The following is a 22,932-nucleotide window of genomic DNA, read 5'->3' on the forward strand; positions in this document are numbered from 1 at the left end:
AGTGAAACTTGCAAGACCACTCCTGCCCAAGGATGGCTGTGCTCCTTAGAGGAGCCAGAGACACTGCTCCCACAGCTGAGGAGCAAAAAAGGCAAAAAAGCCCAGTTTAAAAATGGGCAAAGGACTTGCCTAGACATTTCTCTAAGAAAACATATGGATGGCCAACAGGTATGTAAGCAGATGTCAACATCAGTAATTATCTGGGAAGTACAAATCAAAACCACCGTTAGAACAGCCACCATCAAGAAGACAGGAGATAGCAAGTATTGGCGAGGACAGAGAAAAAAGGGAACCCTCACACACTGTTGGTCAGAACCCACACTGGTGGAGCTGCTACGGAACACAGTATGGTGGTTCCTCAAAAAGTTAAAAACAGAACTACCACATGCTCTGGCAATTCCACTCATGGGTCTTTTGCTGAAGGAAAGAAAATCACTATCTTGAAAAGATATCTGTACCCCCATGTTCACGGCAGCACCAGTTACAACAGGCACGACCTGGCAACAACCTAAGCGTCCGCGGAGAGAAAACGAAGATGATGCAGTGTAGAAACACAATGGAATGCTACTCGGCCATGAAAAAGAAGGGAATCCTGCCATCTGCAGCAACACAGATGCACGCTGAGGACATTATGCTAGGTGAAATAAGCGAGTCACCTGCTGCAAATCTCCACATCCAGGAGGGAGTGAAAACAAACTTACAGAAGCAGAGAGGACAGGCGGTTTCCGGGGCTGAGGGAGGGGAAACTGGCAGCTGCTATTTATCATGTGTGAGTTTTCAGTTAGGTCTGATGAAGATCTTCTTGGCTATTATGTTCTTAAAATTCTATTTGGCCACCAATTCCAAGTTAAACAAGAAAGAACTGGGCAGAGCGCCGGTGGATTTTCTGTGTAAAAACCAGGAAATGGAGCCACAGAGAGCCACCCCCTACCTACTCAAAGAGTAACTTGCTGGCCATAGTGAAACCACCTCCAGGCTCCGAGGCAGCTACCCGTCACCCCCGGGGCAGCACTCAAGGGCCCCTACCAGCTTCCACCGCTGCTCAGGAATGCCGCTAATGTCCACGGGGTGACGCTCCATCACGTTCAGGAACCGCACTTCCGGCACGGCGATGGCGCAGATCACGTGGACCCACCTGGGGGAGGAGCGGAAGGGGCCGGGGTCACAGGCGCGCCTTGTCCCCTCTAGGGTCATCTCAAAGCTGTGGGCATGGGTCTGCCAAGCCGACAGGACCTCATCTGCTCCTGCTGGTCCTGCCCCTGCTCCGAGTCGCCCCTCAGGTACCCCCGTCCCCTAGAAGGGGCCCTTCCACCCACCTCCGGTCGGTCGTCATCTGCAGGGCGCCTCCCCGGAGGTTGCACAGGCAGCACTCCTGCAGGGACCAGACAACTCGTTGAGGGGTGTGCAGGGCGGGACCGCCCGCCTGCTGCTCCGGAATCTGCTCCGGCCCCCGCCAGCGGTCCTTACATTTCACACTAGCGGCCACCGAAGCGATGGGCTCCACCCGAGACCCAAGGAGGTGAGGCAGCCAGCCCAAGGTCTCCCCGCGGGATCGGGCGAGCCCGGGGCCCAGGCCCGGCTCCCCCACGGGCCGCGCCGGCTTTCAGAGCACCACCCCAGCTGCAGGGGCGAGTTACCGCAGTCCAGGCGTGGGCCGTGCACCGGGAACACGTCCAGCCCTCGTTGACCAGCTCCGGGCGGATGCCGTAGCAACCTACAAGACAGGGCAAACGCGTCTGTCACCATGGCTGTGGGCAGGCTATCAAAGGCCGGTGGGGGGAGGGCAGGGGGTTCCGGATGCAGGAACTGCGCTCACCACCTGCTCGGCCTCAATCCGGACCACTGCACACAGAGCCCGAGAGTCTGGAAAGGGATGGGGAAGAACAGCAGGCTTCCCCCCACCCTCTGCCGCCAGAGCTCCTCCAGGTCTGGAGGCTCAGCCTGGCCTTCGCCCCCTACCCCAGTCTGGGAGGAGCTGAGAGCGCAGCAAGGGGACCCAGACGTTGCATAAGATGAAAAGTGGGCCTTGGACAGTTCAGAACCATTGATTCTGAAAGCACAGTGAGAGGCTCTGGAATTACCCAGGGAGTTGGCTGTGGGATGTGGCTGGGTTCACAGATGGGGAGGGGGAATGCAGGAGGGGTGGAGGGCCATGCCCCAGGGCCCTGCCTCATCGGCGCTGCCACCCAGCAATACTGCAGGGACCCTCAAGCAGCTGGGGCTTGTTGCCCACCAAACGGGCTCTGAAGTCTGAGAGGGCCATCAAGCAGTACCAGGGGGTCCCAAAGGAAACTCCAGGAGAGAGCAGGACAGCAGGAAGGGGGCTCTGTGTCCTCACCGAGGCCCTGAGGGCCAGCAAGGTACCCCTGAGAGGCCCCCGCTCTGTCCTCTGGGCCCTCAGCCGAGGTTGGACCCCAGGGTGTGGTCCCGGCTCCTGGAGGAAGTGCGGGCTCCCCCTCTGCCCAGGGATGGGTCCCAAAGGAGATGCCTGTCCTGAGCCTTCTGACTCCTAAGCCTTCTCTCCACTGATGTAGCTGGGCGGGGCCCCTCGAGGGAAACAGGGTTGTGGGCTCCACTGCTGCCATCCGCTCTCCCCCAACACCCAGGGAGCGTGTCTCAGAGCCAGACCCCAGCCAGGAGACAAAGCCAGCTCCGGGCAGGCCTTGGCAGGGGCAGGCGCCAGACAGAGATGTATGGCCAGCTTCCTCCACAGGCCACACCGAAATTAAGGATCTCCAGGAAGCTTTCTCCCCATCCTGGACCACAATCTGATGTTCGCCACCCTCTTCCACCCAAGAAGGGAACAGACATCCATCTTCCTATCCCTGGTAGGTTGGGCTTTCAGGATTTGGGGGAGAGGTGGTGGTGGGGGGGATCACCGACAGCAGAGATAAATCAGACTCCTGGACCTCTGCAGAATCTCAGCTTTACCATCAATTCCAGCCTCAGCCCCAAGGCATGGCATTTAAAAGCGTCACAGACCCTGATGGGGACCCGATCTGCTGCCCCCCCCCCAGGCCCTGGGAGGGGAGGGCAGGCCACAGCGGAACCTTCCAGAAGGAAGTGTCAGGCAGGCCTACCTTGACTGGGGGGCAGCAGGACGTCTGCCCCCCAAGGATGGAGACCCCAATGCCATGACACCAGGTCCTGCTATATGCCGGAAGCAGCAGCCAGAGGGAGGGGCAGCCCTGCCCTGCAGACACTCTGCCCATCTGCAGCCCCCCAGGTGTTGGCCCAGCACTCACTGGCATGGACCTGCAGGCAGCACTTGGCGCAGGCGATCAGCGGGCTGGTCCCGTCGTCGCCGATGTAGGAGTTGGCGGGGAGCGGCTCCGTGTTCTCCCCGCTGGCCGTGAAACACATCTCAGGGATCAGCGGCCGCGTCTTCTGGCCACTTCTGGAAGGTGGGATGGCCGAGGAGCCCTCCCCGAGGGCAGCCTGGGGAGCCTCCTTCTCAGTCTGCAGGGACTGCAGGAATGGATGCCTTCAGCAGAGAGCCCAGCCTAGGCAGGCGGGACCTCCAGCCCCAGCTCACCCTACTGGGACACCTGTGGCTGCCCCACCACAAGTTCTCCCTGACACCCTCCCAGACCCCAGCCCTGCTTCAGAAGCCCCCTGAGAGATCCTCCTCTAGACAGTCAGATCGTGTCCCACCCACCCGCAAGCTCTCCGACTTAAGAGTTACATCCAGACCCAGCACAGACGCCACCCCACAGTCCTTGACCAGTTTGCCCCCACTGCCTTGGGCTCGCTCTGCTCCAGCCACAGGGGCCTCCTTGCTGTCCCTCCCCAACACCCCAAATGCCAGGCTGGGTCCTGCCCCAGGGCCTTTGCACATGCAGTTCCCACTGCCTGGGGTGCTCATCTCGCGCTCATGTGACCAGCAGCCCCCAAGCCTTTGCCCACTGTTGGCCTTGTGGTCCTGACCATCACCTGATGCCATGTTACCTGTGTATCTACACTTACGACTTGCATGCCATGACAGCTGTACCCCAGTCCCCCAAGCCCCCCAGATCCAATCAGATGAAGAGTCTGTGATGAAAAATCCAGCAACACTGGGCCTGTCACAGGATGGCGGGGCTCCCAGATGAGCCTCCTTGGTACCCCCAGAGTGAGGGGAGGACGCTGCCTAGCTTGAGCAGAAGGAAAGCGGTCACCAGGACCACTGGTCTGACATACTGTATATGCGTGTATGGGGGGGTCCACCTTGGATGAGGGGACTGGCTAGTTTCCAAACAGGCACAGCTCTTTCCATGAAGCAGGACGGGCAGAGCCTGGCCTTGACGCTGAGGGCTGTAGCCGTGGAGGCCCACCAGCACCATGGGCATGATTAAGTTCAGTCATGATGCTTCACCTAGCCACTGGAATGAAGGAGTTGCGCCTCTGAAGCAGACATTCCCAGCGCTGATGCCAGCAGCACGCCTGGCGCAGATGTCCGGATGGTACATCCTACTTGTTTCCACTACCAGCTGTTGAATCGCTTAGGGATGGCAGGTCCCGGCCACTCAGAGCAGCAGGGCTCTGGAGACAGGCATGCCACCCCAGCATGGTGCACAGACCTCGGTCAGCCCAGCTAATGCATGGAAAACATCTGGCACTAAGCTAGGAGCTAGGGATCACAAAGCAAGTGAGATCTGATTCTGTTCTCCAGGACTGATAAACAGAGGGCAGGAGCAAAAGCAGAGGTGGGCCTGAGTCAGCCAGGGACAGCAGATCCAGGAAGGCTTCCTGGAAGAGGTGGCAAGTGCGATGGAACCAAAGAATGTACAGAAATCCACCTGGCCAGGCAGGGAGCTGGGTGAGTACATGAGAGATGCTGGGGGACAGCACAGGGCATACTATGAGGGGGTGGCAGCAGATGTCACAGGACAGAATGGCTGTGGGGCACGTGGAGAGGCTGAGGACTGGGCGTTTCCATCCAGGCCGTGCGTGGTTGTGATGAGACGCTAACAGGAAGGGCAGGAGGCAGGCAGCGGTCAGGGCCAGGGCCAGAAACAGGTGAAGAAGGAAACCTGGCCGCGGACGGCTCAGGGCAGAACATGGGGAGAGGCCAGGTTCATGACTTGGGAACTCAGGACAGAGTGGGGGCTGTGTGTGGGCCAGGCCACATGGGGAGTCTTTGCCTGGCTCCAGCCCACTGTCACCAGCCCCATGCTGGTTGGGCTTCCAGACTCCTGCTCACCATGCAGGCCCTTCCCTGGCCCCGCTCCTGGGCCCCGGGGTCAGACTGAGGGCGTCTCAGACAACAGCGCTTCCTGCACTTGTATCCTCTGTGATACCTACGAGTAAGTTACCTTCCAGTGAAACTCAGACCCCAGGCTCTCTCCCTGTAGCCCTCACTGGGGCCTTAGCTTCATGCCCCGCCAGCCAGGCTCTCCCCTGAGCCCACTGTGGCCCCAAAAGCAATGGGTTCTTAGTCCCCGACACCCTCTCTTCAGGGTGCAAGGGCTGGCTTCCGGCGGAGTGCCCACAGGAGCAGGCAGACACGCCTGGCTTGGTGTGGACCTGGGGTCCCACAGTGCCAGCTCACCTGGCTGTACGGGTAGAAAAGAGTGCAGATGGCGCAGTAGGGCTCTGTCAGGGCAGCTGCCACGTTGAACTTCCTCTCGGCCTGGAAGTTGGATGCTTTGTTCTTCCACTGCAGGGACATCAATGACCTCAAGGCCTCAGGGTCACCCACGTCCTCGTCCCCGGAGAAAGGGAAGGATTCTGGAGTAAAGGGGAGTGGGGAGGGGCGTCAGCACTGAGGACCCCACCTCCCAGTGTGCTCGGGGATGGGTCCCCGTCTCAGGACCGATCCTGTCTGGGGACAGGACACAGGGTGGTCAGGCCATGGCAGGGGGGCAGAGACCCCTGGAAGTTGGGTGGGGACACCGTCACCCCCACGTCCTGTAAGATGGAGGCCACAACAGACATCCATCCCGCCCAACCTGCCATCTGTCACTGGGCGGGCCTCTGCTGGCCGTGGTTCCCGGCCGGCTGTCCCCAAGCCCCCACGGCCTATTCCTGAGTTCCCTGAGGACACTGGGGCGCCATCCAACCTGGTCTGTATTGGTGGTCCCCAGAGATCCGCCCAAAGCAAGGTGCTCATTTATGGGGCTTGGGAGCTGTAGAATAGGCAGGGGACACTTCAGCCCTGAGGCATTTGAGGAGAGGGTCTGATGCTGCGCAGGGGCGCTGGGGTGGGAGTGAGCAGGCTGGATGGGCGGGCGGCAGAGGAAGGCGGGGCAGGGACCCAGCAGAGCCAGGGACCCCCTCACTCACTCACCCTCGTCACTCGAGGCCTCCTGCTTGACCACGGACAGCGGGGACCGGGTGGGCGGTCTGCCCAGAGGGTGGCGCCGGCTCTTCTTGATCTCCATTTTCAACTTGGAAAAGGTGGACGGATTCTAAAACAGCACAGGAGGCCTCTGAGGGGGCAGCTCTGGGGCCAGAAGCAGGGACTGCTCACCGGGGCCACAGCCCGGTTCCAAAGGACCCCAGAGTCCCCGGTCGGGGGCAGGAGACCCCAGGAAAGTGCAGTCCAGATCCGTGGTGGTTGCTCAACCACATCTGTGTCACTGGCCTCCGGGATGGGAGCCACAGGGCCCATTTGGGACAAGCGAGACCATGGTCAGCACACGGGTGGGGGACCCCCCGGCCAGTACCCACTGCCCCTTTACCTGCCCCTCACTAGCTCCACTCTCCTCCTCGGGCCCCGTCAGCTCCATGGGGGTGGCCTGCTCCTTCCAGGTGGGGCCTTTCTGGGCAAAGTGCTCTGAGGCCTGCTGGCAGGACACGCGGCCCTTGTTGCCGGTAGGGCCGGGCCGAGGTACCACGTATAGCATGGGGATGACAGGGCGTGGCTTTGCCTCTGGCTCCTCGCCGGGGGCCTTGGGGGGCACCACATTGAGGGGTGGTGGCAGGGGGCTCTCCTCAGCAGCCTCAAGGCCGGGGGCGGGTCCCGGGATGTCCAGCAAGGGCGCCTCCTCGGTGAACTGGGAGGACGGGGGCGGTGGCAGCAGCGGGTGGTGGGGGTGCAGGGAGCCGTAGCTCTTCTTCTTCCGGTCACTCTTGGCCTTGGCCAGCCGCAGCTTGCCCCTCCCGTCCTCTGCAGGGAGAGGAGAGACGAGTCAGAGGCAGGGACCGGGGCACTCCAGGGGTCAGTGGCCAGGAGCCCCCTTCCAGCCCCCTTGCCCAAGACAGGCCACCCTCCCCAACCCTGCCCAAGGAACCTGGGCTTTGGGCAGTCCCACCTGCAACCAGGTCCCCTGCCAGGCAGCATAGCCGGAAGCAGCGGCACCCTGGCCGTGGGGTTCTGCCCCGGGCCCAGGGAACCTTCTGGAAGAGCACCGAGGGTGTCCTCGCATGGGGCACCAAGTCGAGCTGTCGGCAAGTAGCTGGGGAGAGACCCACTCTAAAGGTCCTTCCAAAGGGGAGGGGGCAGAAGCAGGATACGTTTTCTTTTCGTATATCTGGGTTTTCCCTCTTTCTATGGCTAACACACACAGCTTGTAGAATTTTTTAAAAGCAAAACCTTAAACAATAAGTGGTTCCATGTGTGGGGGACAGAAGTGTCCTCAGGGCCCGGAACACCCTTTGGCCCCTGGGGGCCAGCACTGGGAGGGCTTCCTGAGAGGTGATAGAGTGGGGAGGGAGGTGGGCAGTGTCTTCAGCAGCATTTTAACTCAGGGCCACAGTGGGCATGCAGCTCCTGAAATAAACGGAACTGAGTGGTGTAGCCGGAGGAGTCACGGCCCCCAAGGCCGCCCACGCCGTAGCCCTAGGACCTGAGGACGTGGAGCCAGACACTGGCAGCGGGGACTCTACAGACAGGATGAGCCAAGGATCCCGAGGTGGACCCCACTGCTAACAGGGGTCCTCAAAAGCAGAGGATCCCTCTGGGCTCAAGGAAATGCTGGGCTGCTGGCTGTGAGGGTGGCGAGAGGCTGTGAGCCAGGGAGGCGGTGTCTCTAGAAGCTGGAAAAGGCAGAAGCCGGTGTTCCCTGGAGCCTCCGGAGGGACTAGCCCTGCCCACGCCCGGATCTCAGCTCAGTGGGATCTGTGTGGGACTCCTGACCCTTAGGAACGTCAGACAAAAAGAGTTGCTTCCAGGCACCAAGTCCGTGGTCATATCATCACACAGTCACTGGGGACATGTGCAGGTGGGGGTCTCCACAAGGCCTGCACAGCCTCAGGGACCCCTGCCCACGAGGACCAGCAGCCCAGCACAGCCCCTGGGCCCCGCCTGCCCACCTGGAGAATGGGCACCGAGTTCAGGCCCTCCCTGCCTGGCCTGCGTCCCCATTCTCGCGACATCACATGTGTGACAGTGGTTGATGCCCAGAAGACAAGTTGGTCATCCTGCTGCTGGTACCCGTGAGCTGTCAGTGCTGACGTGTCACCATCTGGGTCCCCGCAAACCAGGCTGGGAAAGTAAGGACTGCTCGAGGGGAAGCGCTGGTCCTTCTTCCTGCTAAACCCGTGACAACGGGGTGTGTGACAGGGTCTGGTCGGCCACCCTGCATCCACGTTACCTCGTGCTATAAAAACCTGTCCAAATGTTACCCACGTCCCTCAGCCAAACACAATGGCACAAGGGGGACGATGTTCCTGAGGGCAAGGCCATCGTTTAGTCCTTGACTATCCCGACCCGGGAAGGGGTCAAACAAGCATCCTCTCTCCCTTCCTCCAGGCAGACCCCTGGCTTGAGTGCTGGGAGGGAGCCAACTCCCACCAGTGGCCCCCACCGGGTGAGCTCAGAGCCAGCCTGGCCTGCAGTGATGATGGCCCCTCTGTCCACTGCTCACCACAGCCCCGCAGTGATGGCGGGCCAGCCTGCAGGTCCTGGGCAAGCAGCCAGGCTTTTCAAGAGATGCTCAGAGGAGGGAGTGCTCGCCAGTCCCCACGCCCTCTGGCCCTGAACCTTCCAAGGGCAAGGACAGCAGCAGGATCCCTCATGCCTTCGCCTACCCAGAGGGACCCCAACCACCAGCATCCCAGAAATCGTGATCTGGCTGAGGAAAGGGCAGACAACCTGCTCCTCCCTGACAGATGCTGGACTTGGAAGGTCCTGGCAACGGAAGGTCAGCCCCCTGTCCCCGGAGACGGGGAGGGTGAGACGGGGGGAGCACTACTCACAGAGCTTGGTGACAGCGGCCGGCCCCAGGAGGCGCCCACGGCTGAGATCTTCTGACTTACAGAAATGGCCCTGGGGCTGCCCAGACATGCAGCACAGGCTGTCGGGTGAATGGCTTTGTTTTCTGAGGAAACCACTGTCCCCTCCGTCTCTCAGACAGCGCAGGCACACGGATGTTAGTCTGAGGAGGGGGCTCACCCAGAGGACCCTGTGAGGGGACAACCTAAGGCCAAGAGGGACACTGCAGTGGGGAGGGCTCCGTCCTTACGCCATGGGGACCACCGCAGCCCAAGGGGAGCCGCGTGTGGAAAGCCCCTCAGCTGGCCTGCCTGACAGAGCTGGGATGGTGACTCCAGCACACAGTCTCTCTCATGCCCCCGGGTGTTGTGGGAGCAGAATGGCAGGGATCCCTCTGCCGGCAGAGGCGTGGGGGAAGGGAAGTGACCCAGGATGGCTGCACGGCCCCTCCCCTGCCCTCGGGCAGGATTCTGCCTGGGAGAAAGGACAGCACTGTGGGGGACAGGCAGGACTACGAGCTCTGGGACCAGGCCTCCTGGAGTCCCAGTGCAGCTCCTGCCACCCCCAGCTCCAGACCTGCGAGAAGGGACAGCAGCCATGCCTGGCCAGAACTGGCCAGACAGCCAGGCAAGAGGAGGGAGACCCCCGGCAGGCCAGGTGGACACAGGCTGCCTTTCTGCCTTCTGTTCAGGGCTTGGCCCAGGGCCCAGGCTGGGGGCAGGGGAAGCTGATGGAGCAGGGTGGGGGCCCGGGGCAGCCGGGAGGGGAAGCAGCCCCCGTCCCCAGGCCCAGCTACACATCAGCCAGCCTGGCTCCTCTTGCCCTGTGGTGTCCAGGCTCCTCCATCCTGCCCACCCCCTGCCTCCTCTGTCAGGCAGCCTCCTGGGTGTGAGTGGCACATGCTGTCCTGACGCAAACAGAACAAAGACTATCTTCATGCCCAAGGCGGTCGTTACACTCATAGCTTTGAGAGACATTAAGCTGGCACGAAAGCAAATCTAGAAACCACTTTAAAGTCTTCCACTCATTCCTGGACATGTTTGCTGACACCCCCAGCTGCAAGCACTTATTTATCTGACGCGTTCAGAGCGATCTTCCACCAAGGGCTCAAGCGACAGCCGCTGACCAGAGTGCGGTTCCTGGCTGTGGGAGCCTCCTGCCACACCCTGAAGGGACCCCTTCCTCTCTCAAGGGGCCCGTTGCAGAAGATGCCCCCAAACTCCAGCTCCTTCTGTTTGGGGAACAGGCTCTGGGTTGGAACAGGGACAGGGTGACGAGTTGGGGAGCAGGGTCGCCTCCCTGGGAACGTCCCCACTCTTCTTGGGTCCATAGCCACAAAACACGGAGCTCACCAAAGAACGTAGGCCCTGCAGCCCTTTGGAGAAGCCCTGGGGTTCTGGGCTGGGGCCCTAGAAGTAGAACAGAGGGAGCACAGAAGCCATGGAGGCGGGCACGCATCCTGCACGGTCCTCTCTGCAGCACGTTTCACTCTCAAAAGGACACAGAGCCCACCCACCACATCCCCCACTGTTTAGGTGGCAATCTGCTTAGAACAGGGAAAACCAGAGAGGAACCGGAGTCTCACCACCGAAGAGGCCTTGCTGAGCATGGGCGTGAGGCCAGCTCTCGGGATCCCGAGGCTGGGGCAGTGTTGCTGCAAGGGACTGCGTCCAGCAGGTGGTGATTGGGGCGGGGGGGTGTCCCTTAACAGCCGATGGGATGAGTTACTAAGATGAGGTCATCATCGGGGTGGGCCCTCTGCCAGCATGACCAGTGTCCTTGTGAACGGGCAAGACAGAGACGGGCTCGCTGTGTGAGTGTGAAGTTGGCTGTCTACCAGCCAAGGAGCGAGGGCAGAACAGACCCTCCCCCATGTCCTCAGCAGGAGCAGCCCCATAGCCACCCTGACCTTGGACTTCTGCCTCTAGACAGGAGACACTGCGGCGTGGTTCCTGAAGCCGACTCGGGGCCTGGATCAGGGCGGCTGAGCAGACTCGGATGCTCCTTAAACATCCAGTGTCTGCCTGGCCTGTTTTCAGAACTTTAAGTAACTGGGATATGGGTGCAAGTATTACATACGAGGCTGAGTGTGAAGATCGGTGGCCCTGGGGAGGAGTGGTGGTCTTCACTGCAGCCTGGGACAGCTCCTGCCTCCGGTCTTGCAGCCCTGACCTCTCCTGACTTTTCCTTGGGCCTCCATCCCTCTGGTTGCAGTGAAATCAACATCCTTGATCCTTGAGCTGGGGATCCACCTTTACCACCAGGCGTCCTCCTAACACACACAGCCCCATTTGTGTTTGGTTCCTCCTTGTCTTTCAAAAACATCTCTGGTTTTCCCCATAAGGTCTTATTTCTGGGGAGATTTGCTCCAGGCTGCATCACTCTCTGGTTGCTTTTATCACAAGTGGGATCTTTGTGAAAACCACGTGTTCTGTAAACAAGTGTGATGCTGCTCTGGGTCTATTTCTATGGGGTGATCTCGCCTGCGCCCAGATGGTGCCAACATGTGCTTCCCTCCTCCTGGGCTGCCTGCCTCCCCAGGCTGTCCAGACTCTCCTGGGTGGAGTTGGGCTGTTTCATGATGCCCACCGGGTGAGCAGCACGCCAGGCTATCTGGGGACATGCACCAGTGTATGATTTCCCAGGAAACTTTCTGATCTCCCCTGTCTCCAACTCAGGAGGCCCCTCGCAGGGACACGCCCCCTTCCAGCTGGTGGAAACATCCGGGGTTCACGCCTGCCACACACAGAGCCTCATGGACAGTCACCTCGAACACCATATCATCTGTGACACCAGCCTCAGAACCCCGAGGAGAGCCTGACCCCAATCTGGGCAGAGACCATTCTGGACTCATAAGCAACAAGACACAGTCCTGAGGACAAGCCGGAGAGCCTGAGTGGAATCCTCCAGCAACCTACAGCCTGTGATGGGAGCCTGAGGCAGGGCTGCCTGGAAATCTGCCACCAGCCCCTAGCCTCACCCAGCCCTTCCTTCACACCTGGGGGGCAGCTGCTACATGCAAACATGTGAGCAGCTGAATCTGAAAATGAGGAAAACGAAGCCAGCTGTGGAAAAGAAAAGCGGCACATAAAATGTGGATGTGGTGGATGTTCACACACTCAAGGAGCAACACTCTGTGGCTAACAGCCCCCGGGCGTGTAAAGGGCACAGTTCTGAGACACCCTACCATGGCGCCCAAATACACTTTTCCGTCCAACACCAGCAGGGAGGCGGGCAGCCCCACCACAGGCATGTCCAGCCAACAGCAGGCTGTCCTCTTCCCTGACTGACCAGACAGCACCTGTTACGGACTCAACCTGTCTCCCCAAGTTCACGCTGAACTCTATGCCTCAGCGTCACGGGGCTGGGAGGTGACTGAGTCATGAGGGTGGGACCCTGGCGAAGCATCAGTGACCTTAGCGACAGAGGGTCACGTGCACACCAGGAGGCAGGCCCTCCCCAGAACGGGGCCACACCAGCACCCTGAGCTCCAGCCTCCAGCACCAGCGAGTAAAGCCTATGACTCTGAGCTGCTGGCCTGTGGACGCTGTCCCAGCAGCCAGACGGGCTAGGACAGCCTCTCTTCAGTTTCTGGGAGGGGAGGGACTTTCTGGAGCGCCCCCACCTCCAAGAATGTGCATTTTTAGAAAGCACCATTCCTGCCCATGAGGCACACAAACTGGAGTGTTAAAGCGTGGGCCCTCTGGCCCGGCCAGCACAGGCAGCCAAGCCGGACTGACCTTCTGAGCCCTCGGCCTCCCGGCCCTGTGGCAGCAGCTGGGCTTCCTCCTCCTCCTCCTCTGGGTCAGCCTCCGGTGCTGCCTCCTCTTTCGTGCTGCCTCCTGCCTCCTCCAGGAGGGCTACCCCGGCTGCCCCCTCTCCAGGAGACCTGGGGTCGTCGGGCTTGGGCTTCTTGGGCTGGCTCCGTTTCCGGTGTGACCTGAAGAGGGAGACGCATCAGAGGGGAGGTGAAATGATGCAAGGGAGAAGCCCTGGGCTGTGCGCTCTGCCCAGAGAGAGACCCCAGACAAGCGCCCCCCAGGAGGGCGGGGGAAGCAGGCCCCTGGGTGGGGTTGGCTCCTGGGGGCAGGGGCGGTGGAGGGAGAGAGGCCTGGGGGAGGGGAGGATGATGGCGAGGGTGGGCAGTATCAAGCGGGTGCGATGGCAGCTGGCGATGGGATGCAGGTATGGATGGCTCTAAGAGCCTCTGTATGGAGGGCACGGGGGAGACAGGAGTGTGAACCCGGGTGGAAATAGCGGCTGGTGGAAAATGCCTGCGTGACGGACAAACGGTGCACTTACGAGAGCCCCGGCCTCCTGGTCTGCTCTTTCTTCCTCTCTAGACTGGGTTTTCTCTCCTCCTCAGTCTTTTTCCAGTGTCTGTTTTCCTTCAGACTAATTTGTCTAGAATGTAAACGTCAGGGGGTTTTTCTCTAGGGCTCGTGTTAACCCCAGATGGCTCACTGCAGGGCCTGGCCCCGCCCGGGCTTTCCCTGCATTTTCTCCACCCGCAGGAGCTCTGCGCCCAGAGCCTGCAGTGACCCCGCGACCCTTCGTCTAAGCTGCACCCGGCCCCCAACCCCTGCCCCTGCCTCCAGGGACTGAGGAAAGTCCTCGGGCCCCAAGTGAGCATCCCAGATAAGACTGAGCTGCAGCTTCTTAGTGAAAACCAGGGTTAAAAAGAAGGGAAAGCGATAAGGGGGGGGCAGGCTGCAGGTTAGTGGCCAGGGCACCTCTGCCAGGCTCAGGGCTAGGGGGATGTCCCTGCCAGTTCCCAGAGCCTTCCAGGGAGGGGACAGAGCAGCTTAGAGACCACGGGAGGTGTGTGACTGGCCCAGGAGTTGGGGCAGAGGTGGGGTGGGGAGAGGCGCTGCCTGAGGCAGGAACAGTAGACCAGCCCAGGCTGCAGGCTAGGCCTTCCAGCCCGGGAGGTGACGCTGCAGGTGCCCTGGCAGGCTCAGACACCAAGACCTTCCAGGAGAGTCTACGTACTAACAAGGACCAAGCGCTCACTGAGGAACCATCTGACTGGGGCTGGGTGGGCGGGGTGGGCAGGGCCCCAAGGGCTCCAGATGCCAGGACCCCACCTCCTCCTGAGGCGTCTGTGGTGGCCCTAGCCCTTGACACTGGCTCCCGGAATGCCTACTTCTAACTGTCCCCTGATGCTAACCACTGACCACTGCTGGTCCTTTGCTTCTGGCTACCTGACCCGCAGGCCCCTACCCCTGGCTGGCAGCTGCTCTATGCCCTGAGCCCAGGCATGGCCCAGTGTGCGACATGCCCTACTTGATGTTGGCAGCATGGACCACCCCGATGACCACAGGTGGGAGTGGGGAGCATTCCAGGGAGGGTGCGTCATGGGCAGAGCATGGCATCACACACAGCATGGCGTGCAGGGGTGCACGGTGATGGGGAGGGGTGCGGGAGGACAGGCAAGCAGGGCAGGGTGGGAGGGAGCCCAAGAGACTCAGGCCCACCAGGGGACACTCTCCACACTGGGTGAAGCCCTGACTCAGAGACAGGCAGGAAGCTGCGGGCTTTTCACCCGTAGTCACCTGAAGGCTTCTCTCAGGATCTGGGGATGCCACAGGGCCGGGTGCCCAAGTGAACCCCTACACTGGCCACCACACCCAGAAGGGTGTCCTCCTCCTGCCAACTCACCTGGCCTCTGTGTCCTGCAGCACGTCTCCTCCCCCGACCTCGAACCAGCCCCAGAGGCCACTTCTGACCCTGCCCTGCCCACTTTCAGGGTCCCTAGAGAGCCCAGACTCTCCTCAGCCCCCAACTCATTACTGAGGGGCTTCCCCAGTGGCTCAGCGGTAAAGAATTCGCCTGCCAATGCAAGAGACACAGGTTCAATCCCTGATCCAGGGAGATCTCACAAGCCGCGGGGCAACTAAGCCTGTGTGCCCCAACCACTGAAGCCCATGTGCCCTAAAGCCCGTGCTCCACAAGAGAAGCAACCACAATGAGAAGCCCACGTATCGCAACTGGAGAGTAGCCCCTGATTGTCATAACTAGAGAAAGCCTGAGTAGCAATGAAGACCCAGCACAGCCACAAATATATAAATATATAAAATCAGAAAACACACCACTGGGCTCAGAGCTCTGTCCCCAGCACCAACCCCACAGCAGCTCCTGGGCCTGGACTCCCCATGGTAAGTGAAACCAGGCACAGAGCTGGAGGCAAAGGGCCGTGCCCTCCGGCAAAGAGGACAGCAAAGCGAACGCTGCATGCAAACAAGAATCTGTTTCGTGAGAACAGAAGCTGGGAACAACACTGGGAGGATCTGGGGCTAACTTTCTGACAGCTGGAGGAGGTACGTCACCTCACACACCCTGATCACTGTCTGGCTGCAACAGGACCCCTGGGGCCACCTCCATAGTATGTCTGTCTGATCCCATAAACATAGTTCGTCCATGAACAACTGATCTGCTTGCGCTGCATTCTTTGCTTTCTCGTCCGGAGTCAGTAACTGGTCTCCTATCCCTGATGCTTAGTGTTCTTAGCTATCTCCCAGTTCTCGGTGCGGCCTCCTGGGCAGGGGTCATTTGCTTCTAAATGACAATCCGGGGCCACCCCCTTATCTGCGGCTGCCTTGGACTCTCCTGGATTGGATCCAGTTTCCTCAATCGCGTGTCTCTCGCAGTTGATGCCCTTGTTTAGCTGCAGCACATCCTCCAGCAGCTGTCTCAGGTAGGAGGGGAAACCTGGGACTTGCTCCCTTTCCACACGTGGTTGGTAATTTGGCCGGGTCCATGCTTCTGGGCAGGATGGTCCAGGCAATGGACCTGAAATGACTGCTCTCCTGACCTTTGAGGCCCTTGTCCTTCGTCTAGTAGCTTGCAGCATCACAATCGCCAAGTTCGATTCCGTTTGGGCCCCGTGTTCTTTCTGTTGACCTGTTTATTTGTTCCAGAGGCTTGGGTGTCTTCTGTTTAACCCATGTTGTGAAGTGTCTCCCAATCCACCTCTTATATCTCTTTTCTCTCTTAAATGCCCAAGTGCCACCTCTTCTAAAAGTCTTTTTTTTTACACAGCAGGTTCTTCCATAAATGTCAAGCCACCCACTTTCTCAGAGAAGAAGTAAGTTTTCTTCTGCTCACTGTCAGCCTCTTCTGTGAGGTCCTGCTTTTTGTCTGAGACCCTTTTGCACTGAGTTTCCTCAGAGGTTTAGGGGGCAGCCCATGGTCATGGGCTTCTGAGAGGCCAGGAGGTGATGGTGGGGGGAGGGCTCAGGAGCACGGCAGGGTCAGGGTGGCCAGTGGGAGCAAGCTGGAGGTGCAATGGTGTCCAGTCTGGCCAGGGCATCAGGTGCAGGGAGGAGGGGAGACCAGGCCAGCCCCTCAAGGGTCTGGGGGCAGCAGAGGGGACAGGGATGTCCTCTCTAACTCCTCATTTCCATGGTGAGGGAGATGGTAGGTAGAGAGGAGGTGGGTGGGAGCTGCAGGGCTGGATAAATGAGGCTGGCGGGCTCTTGCCTCCTATGGAGGTAGCTGGAGGTCCCACCAGAGGCAGCAGCAGAGGCTGGGGAGGGACGAGGACCATGTACTCAGAGAAGAGCACATCCCCCTCAACTGAGCCTGGCTACTCAGATGCTCTGTGCAGGGTGCACATGAGGGGCAGGCGGAACACACACCTGTGGCAACATGTGGGTGACGCAGCGCTCGTTGGAAATAATCAGGAGCCGAGAGGAAAAGACTGTCTACATATGGAGAAGGGCTGCTCAGGCAGGAGTCGGGGCGGGGGAATGAGGCCAAGACACCAGCTGGGCAGAGCACCAGCAAGGACAAGGTCACAGGTCATGGGTCCTGTTTGTCACAGGGTGGGGTCAGCTCACTAGACAAGATTTAGGGATTAGAAGTAAATCCACAGAGAGCGTGGTTTTCTCCCAAAGGGGCCAATACCAGACTCTGCCCTGCAGTGACATTTGGGGTGTGGTACTGGGAGAGGGGGCAGGAAGGCTGGGCCCTCGGGGGGTGGGGGCGGCTTGATGAGCTGTCTGAGCCAGGACCGAGGAGCCACTGCAGTGACCCAGAGGAAGTGGTGAGGGTACACAGGGACGTGGGGGGCAGGTGAGGAGCCCACCCCAATGGGGGCGTGTGTGGTTGTCACACTTCGGGGGGTGCTCCTGGCATCGAGTGGGTGGAGCCAAGGATGCTGCTCCACCCCCGCCAGAGCCTGGATGGTCCTCTCAGAGGATGTTAGCAGGCCTGGAGGGAGACCCTGGTCTAGGGATAGACCCAGGTTTATCCCAATCTGAGAACGTTGTCTCAGCGTTCCCCGCTACTCCTGACAGCCCGAGTGAAGGAGAGGCTCTCTTCTGATCTCTCCTGTCGTCTCTCTCCCCCAGTCTGTTCTGTTCCCCCCAATCTGGCCCGAGACAAGGATATTCTGGTGGTGCCCCCCGCCCCCAGCAACCATCTCTCCAACAAGGGAGGCTCAGGAAGCCGGTGGCCCTGGAGGCCAGGCACAGCTGGGTGAGGGCAGGGCGGCCACACGGCCAGAAGGGAAGCTCACAAGGGCCTCTGCTGCTAGCGGGGGGCCTCAGCACCCAGCTGGGGCTTGGGGCTCCACACCTGAGCCCTTCATCTGTCAGCCTCTTCACAGAATGCCCCCCGACAAGTGGGGGACTGGGCCTTATCTTACATACTAAATGTATCCTTGGGAACACGATCTAATTGGTCATTCAGTCCCAGGCTGGCACACCGAGAGAGAAGGTGGGAAGGAGCCCTGTGCTGTGGGACACATTGGCGGGGGTGGGGTAGCGAGGCCGCGGGGTTCCTCCTCTGTACACAGAAGGTTCCAGAATGGTCTGGCCCGAGGCCTTGTCCTCGTCCTCTGGGCAGGCTCCTCTCACAGCCCCTCATCACTTTTCTCCCTGGAATGAAGCCCTGAGTCGCTCCACTGACCAGTTAGCCTGAGCCACCACCAGCCAACCATCCTGCAACGCTGGATCAGGTTGGGAGCCGGCAGCTGGACAGTCAGCAGGCTCACTTCTCGCTCTTGGAAGAGAGAAGGAGCCACCCTGAGGCATGCTCTCGGGGAGGAACACACAGGAGAGCAGGAAATCAAAGAGAGAAACAGCAGAAGCGATCAGCAGAGCGCCTCCCTCCCTCGGGCTGTCAGGAGCAGCGGGGAACGCAGGCGGAGGCAGCATTCTCAGAGAGGCGGTGACAGCATACAGGAAGGAGACCAGCCCCAGGGGGAGAAGACGCTGGGCGGTGTGACCACTCAGCCAGGACTGTTTCTCCCAGTGTCGGCAGAGTGTGGGGCGCCGCCAGGGAGGCACTGCCCAAGGAATGAAGTGGCCGAGCCCCCCCACCCCTCAGGAACCAGGCTCTGGAGAGGCACCATCCGAGGCCAGTGGGGACAAGATCTGCCAGCAGTGACCGAGGGCCACAGACAGAAGCCTCGCGGAGGCCCGATCTGCTCACTGTCTGTTTTGGTGTCGCCCGTAAACTGGGAATGGTGTTCATGTTTTTCAGTGGTTCAAGTTAAAGGATAATAACATTCTGTGGCATGTGGCAATGGTATGAAATTCCCACTCCAGTGTCCATACATAAAGTTGTATTGAGACACACCACGCTCACTGTTAACAGACCGTCTACAACCCAGGGTGACCTCCATGGAGCTGAGAGGTCACAGGAGAGCCCGCTGGGCCTCAAAGCCCAGACAGAGACACATGTGATGCTCTGGGCTGCCCGAACTGCTAGCCATGCCCCAAGCTCGGTGAGGACCCGCTGACCGTTCCTTGGGCACCAAAAAGCAATCTGTTTCAACTCTGTCCATGGGCAGCTCAGGCCCCGAGAGCCGCGATATTCCCAGAGAAAGAACACAATGGAGATGGACAATTCCGAGGCTGCACGATGCTGTTTTGCCCTGCCACCCACAACCCCCCGGCCAGATGCCAAGCACAGATGCCAGGAGGGGGTGGCCACTGTGCCCTCTCCTTCCCCACCTGACACTAGGCAGGAGCTGGGCAGGAACACACATACTGGATGAAGGAAGGCTTGGAGGAGGCCTCTGAGGTGGAATGGGAGGCGGAGAGCATCCAGGCGACAGGTCTGTGTGACCACCCCCAGAACCCCCATAACCACTGTCCGCAACCAGGATGCAAGAACACATTACCCGAGGCACCAGAACAAGCAGCCACAGACATGCTGGGCAGGAGTGAGGCTCCCATCTGGGTGGGGGGGAGACCTCAGGCCCCACAGCTCCTGTCCCTGCTCAAGAGTCAAGAAGGGTCCTGCAGCCCCAATGCAGAAATGAGGCTCTCACACCCAGGACAGTGACCCAAAAGCCTGAGACAGACACTGTGTGGGGCCCTGAGAAGGCAGACAAGGAGTGAGAGGGAACCCGAGACCCCGACAACATAGACAGCGCGGGCGGCGATGCCCTAAGAGCTGGAGGAAGAAGTCAGCCTGAGAATACACTTTGCTTCCGAAGCAGGAGAAATGGTGGAGGAGGGAAGCGGTGGGCGGTGGAGGGGGAGGAGAGATGAGAAGAGGGAGAATGGGGGATTGCCGGCCTGGAGGAGCAGCGGCCGCAGCGGCGGGCAGCTCACCTGCGCAGGAGCTTAGCCTTGAGCGAGGCCCGGGAGGCGCTCCAGGTACTCAGCTCGGGGCTGCTCAGGGCCGTGGGCCGTGTGTGGTCCAGCACCGTCAGGTCTTTGCCCTGCTTCCACAGCTCGTAGCGTTCCGGCTGCAGGATGCGCACGAAGACGTCCATGGAGATCTTGACCATGTCCTTCCGGCACGTGCACTGCGTGGGGGCAGGAGAGACAGCTGAGCCCACGAGCCGCAACCCCACCCCACCCGCGGCACGCCGAGCCCACCCTGTCCGAGCCGCGAGCCCACACCACCCGACGTGCGCCGGGCCCACCCTATCCGAGCCGCGAGCCCACATCACCCGACGCGCGCCGGGCCCACCCTGTCCTCCCAAGCTCTCTCACGAGACAGGAAAGGGCATCTTCTCATCCGGTGAGGGGGGGAGGGGACGCTGCTGCATCCCCACTGGGCGCCCCTGGCCCACCCCCCGGAGTCACACCCCATCTGCACACAGTCCACTGCGGTGCTTAGACCCACTCAGGAGCCCAGAAGCCAGGTGGTTTGAGCTTCGGCCGCCTGAAGTCACTTCAAACCAAAACCTCCCCCCAGTCAGACGCACGCGCCCCTGACCAGGTAAAATGCCCGTGCAATGTTTTATAACAGCGGTGATTACAAAGGTTAGGAAGAGGGGAAAGCTGTCCATCTCCATGGGGCAGACAAAGAAGTGAAGGTGATGTGCAGAAGGTGCTCACACAGCCCAGAGTCCCCACCGCCGGCTTCAGGGGAGGAGGCTGAGAGTCTGGGAGGCTTGGCACTGGACCCCAGGCAGGCAGAGCTTGCCGCAATGCCAGCCTGGCCAGGGGAGCCCCTTGTGCCCGGGCACGGTAAGCGAGGGGCAAACAAGCCTGAGGAGGATGGGCTGAGATGGGGTCCTTCCGCCCCCTCCTCTGCTGTGTAGACTCTCAACACCCCAACAAACACACACCATGTGTTCTTGGAGCCTCTCCCTTGTATCGCACTGTCAGAAGCGCCCAGGAACCAGGACCCAAGCAGGAGCCACCGTGGTCGTCCCAGGGAGCTGGGGGCTGGAGAAGCCCGGCAAGGACTGCAGAAGCTGGGCTCAGGACAGCAAGACTTCAGTCAAGAGAAGGAAGCCAGGCAGCCCTGGCCTCCCGCTTACCTGTGGGCCAAGGCCATGGGCGAGATAGCAGGAGGGACAGAGGGGACCACTGTTTAGGGCAGGGCTGGTGACCTGCCCACAGAGAGTGGGAAGGACCAAAGACTGGAAGCTTCCAGCTCCATGGGTTACTGAGCTCTGCGACAACCTCTCAGCTCTGTCGTCACTTGGGAAGCAGCAAGACCAACTTATAAACGCGTGGGGGTAGGCGAGTGCCAGTAAAACTATTGCCAAAAAAGGCAGAGGGCTGGATGTGGCACAGGCCATGGTTTGCCGGCTCCAGATGTAGACTCCAGGGCGGGGATCCCCAGCCCAATACTGGTCCACAGCTTGTTATTAACCGGGCTGCCCAGCAGGAGGTGACCAGGAGGCAAAACAGAAACCATCCCCCATTCTCAGGTCTGTGGAAAAATTTCATCTTCCACGAAACTGGTCCCCGGTGCCAAAAAGGTTGGGAACCACTGCTGGAGAGGAAAGGCCAGCTTCAGGGAGAGGCACTTCCTCGGGGTGGGCTTGACCTGGGGGGCTGTGCTCGCCTTCCTCTGAAGGGGCATGGTCCTCGCCTTCTTAGGGGGCCACACCTGTCCCAAGAGGAGGGCGCAGGAGGAGGCCGCAACAGGAGGCCGCAGGGCAGCTGCCCCTGGGGACACCTGCACTGCTGCCTCTGCAGCTCTGCTCCAATGCCCGCCTGTCAGAGAAACAGGCATAGGAGATGCTTATTCCCAAAACCACAGTTTAGAAATGTCGCAGGATTTTTATTTCCCAGGTTGAGTGTGTGTGCACACGCCCCCGCAGGTAAATCCAAGCGTGTGTATGGATGCGCATACGTATGAACGCATTTATAATTGAATATGCACTTATTTTTTCACCCCGTACAATTTCAAAGGATGTTATGAATGCATTTCCATGTTAAATGTGCGTCTTGCCTCGTGTACAACCGTCTCCATGTACAACCACCTCCGTCACCGCCACTTTCTCAATGGAAATGAAGGGAGCAGAAGGAAAAGACTTAATTGAATGCAGCAATTATGTACCTACCCTGACAAGTCCTTCCCAACCTCCCTCAGCTGGCTCAGAAACTGTGAGATATTTACAACCCGGAAGTCTGAGGATGCTGGGCAGGGAGGTGGGGGGCAAACGCGGCATTTTTTGCAGCCTCTATTCCCCAACCCTGCCCGCTCCCAGGCCAGATCTGGGAGCTCAGCGTGGGGACAGCAATAAGCCAACCACCATCAAGTGGGAGGGAATACTTACGACCCAGCGATTTCCAGCAAACTCAATTCATTTAATGAAAAATTGTACAAGAGAGAGAGGCTGGCAGTACAATCTGGCTGCGGAGTGGCAGGGGTCCAGATGGTGCCCGGGTTCCGGGATCCTGGCCGGCTGCGGCCTGGCCGGCGTGGCCACCAACAGCAGCTTGAGGGATTTGTATCGAGTGGCCATGCAATCGCTTTTCCTTAAGTGATTAATAAAAGCACCCCTGTGCACCCTGGAGGGGATGGAGCGGGCCTGGGGCATGTCACCATGGCCTATAGCCCAGCCAGGGTCAGCGCTGGGAGCAGCAGCCCTCATGTCTCCATGAGGTCCTTGGTGGGGCCGGGCGGGGCTGGTCGCTGGTGGGCATGGAGGTGCGAGGAGCATGGGCACTGGGGAGGAAGCAGTGGGAGGGACGGGGGCAAGGCCCCACAGGTCCTGGGGGACAGAAGGGACACCTCCGGTTTAGGACAGGGCAACAGTCACCTCCATGGGCAGAGCAGCTGAGCCCAGGGTTGCAGACACCATAGACCCATCGCCTTGTTTCAGCTCACAGTTTGGCAGAGGAATCTGCTAAGACCAGTGAAAAGAACTCGCAGGGCTGAGCACACCAGAGCACCCCCTCACCCCCACAGCCCCCACCGTTGCCGTCTCCTGATTTATGACCCCTGCACAGTGGAACTGCCCACAGCGCTGTTTCATTTGGGCCTGTGAATAAGGATGGGGCCGTGAGCTGCAGGGCTAGCCTGGAAAGAGGGCTCGGGCCATGACCCTCAGGGCAGCCCATCTGGCTCCCAGCCAATCCTGAGGCCCT

The 22,932-nt window shown here is 60.0% G+C and overlaps 1 protein-coding gene across 2 annotated transcripts in view; it reads right to left on the reverse strand.

Moving 5' to 3' along the window:
• KDM4B (lysine demethylase 4B) overlaps positions 1–22,932 on the reverse strand; it is a 121,084-nt gene that overhangs the window by 6,818 nt on the left and 91,334 nt on the right. Inside the window, exons 9-18 of one of the 2 annotated variants that reach the window (XM_059888652.1) lie at positions 19,705–19,901; positions 13,439–13,540; positions 12,877–13,076; positions 6,663–7,090; positions 6,269–6,389; positions 5,531–5,709; positions 3,246–3,468; positions 1,638–1,714; positions 1,317–1,372; positions 1,027–1,135 (exon numbers count right to left, since the gene is read on the reverse strand). In XM_059888652.1, coding sequence (XP_059744635.1) covers positions 1,027–1,135; positions 1,317–1,372; positions 1,638–1,714; positions 3,246–3,468; positions 5,531–5,709; positions 6,269–6,389; positions 6,663–7,090; positions 12,877–13,076; positions 13,439–13,540; positions 19,705–19,901 — 1,692 coding nt within the window. The remainder of the gene's footprint in view (positions 1–1,026; positions 1,136–1,316; positions 1,373–1,637; positions 1,715–3,245; positions 3,469–5,530; positions 5,710–6,268; positions 6,390–6,662; positions 7,091–12,876; positions 13,077–13,438; positions 13,541–19,704; positions 19,902–22,932) is intronic. The other variant, XM_059888653.1, reaches the window with a different exon arrangement.

Source organism: Bos taurus, chromosome 7 (genome assembly GCF_002263795.3).
Source record: "Bos taurus isolate L1 Dominette 01449 registration number 42190680 breed Hereford chromosome 7, ARS-UCD2.0, whole genome shotgun sequence".
Classification (NCBI taxonomy): Eukaryota; Metazoa; Chordata; class Mammalia; order Artiodactyla; family Bovidae; genus Bos; species Bos taurus.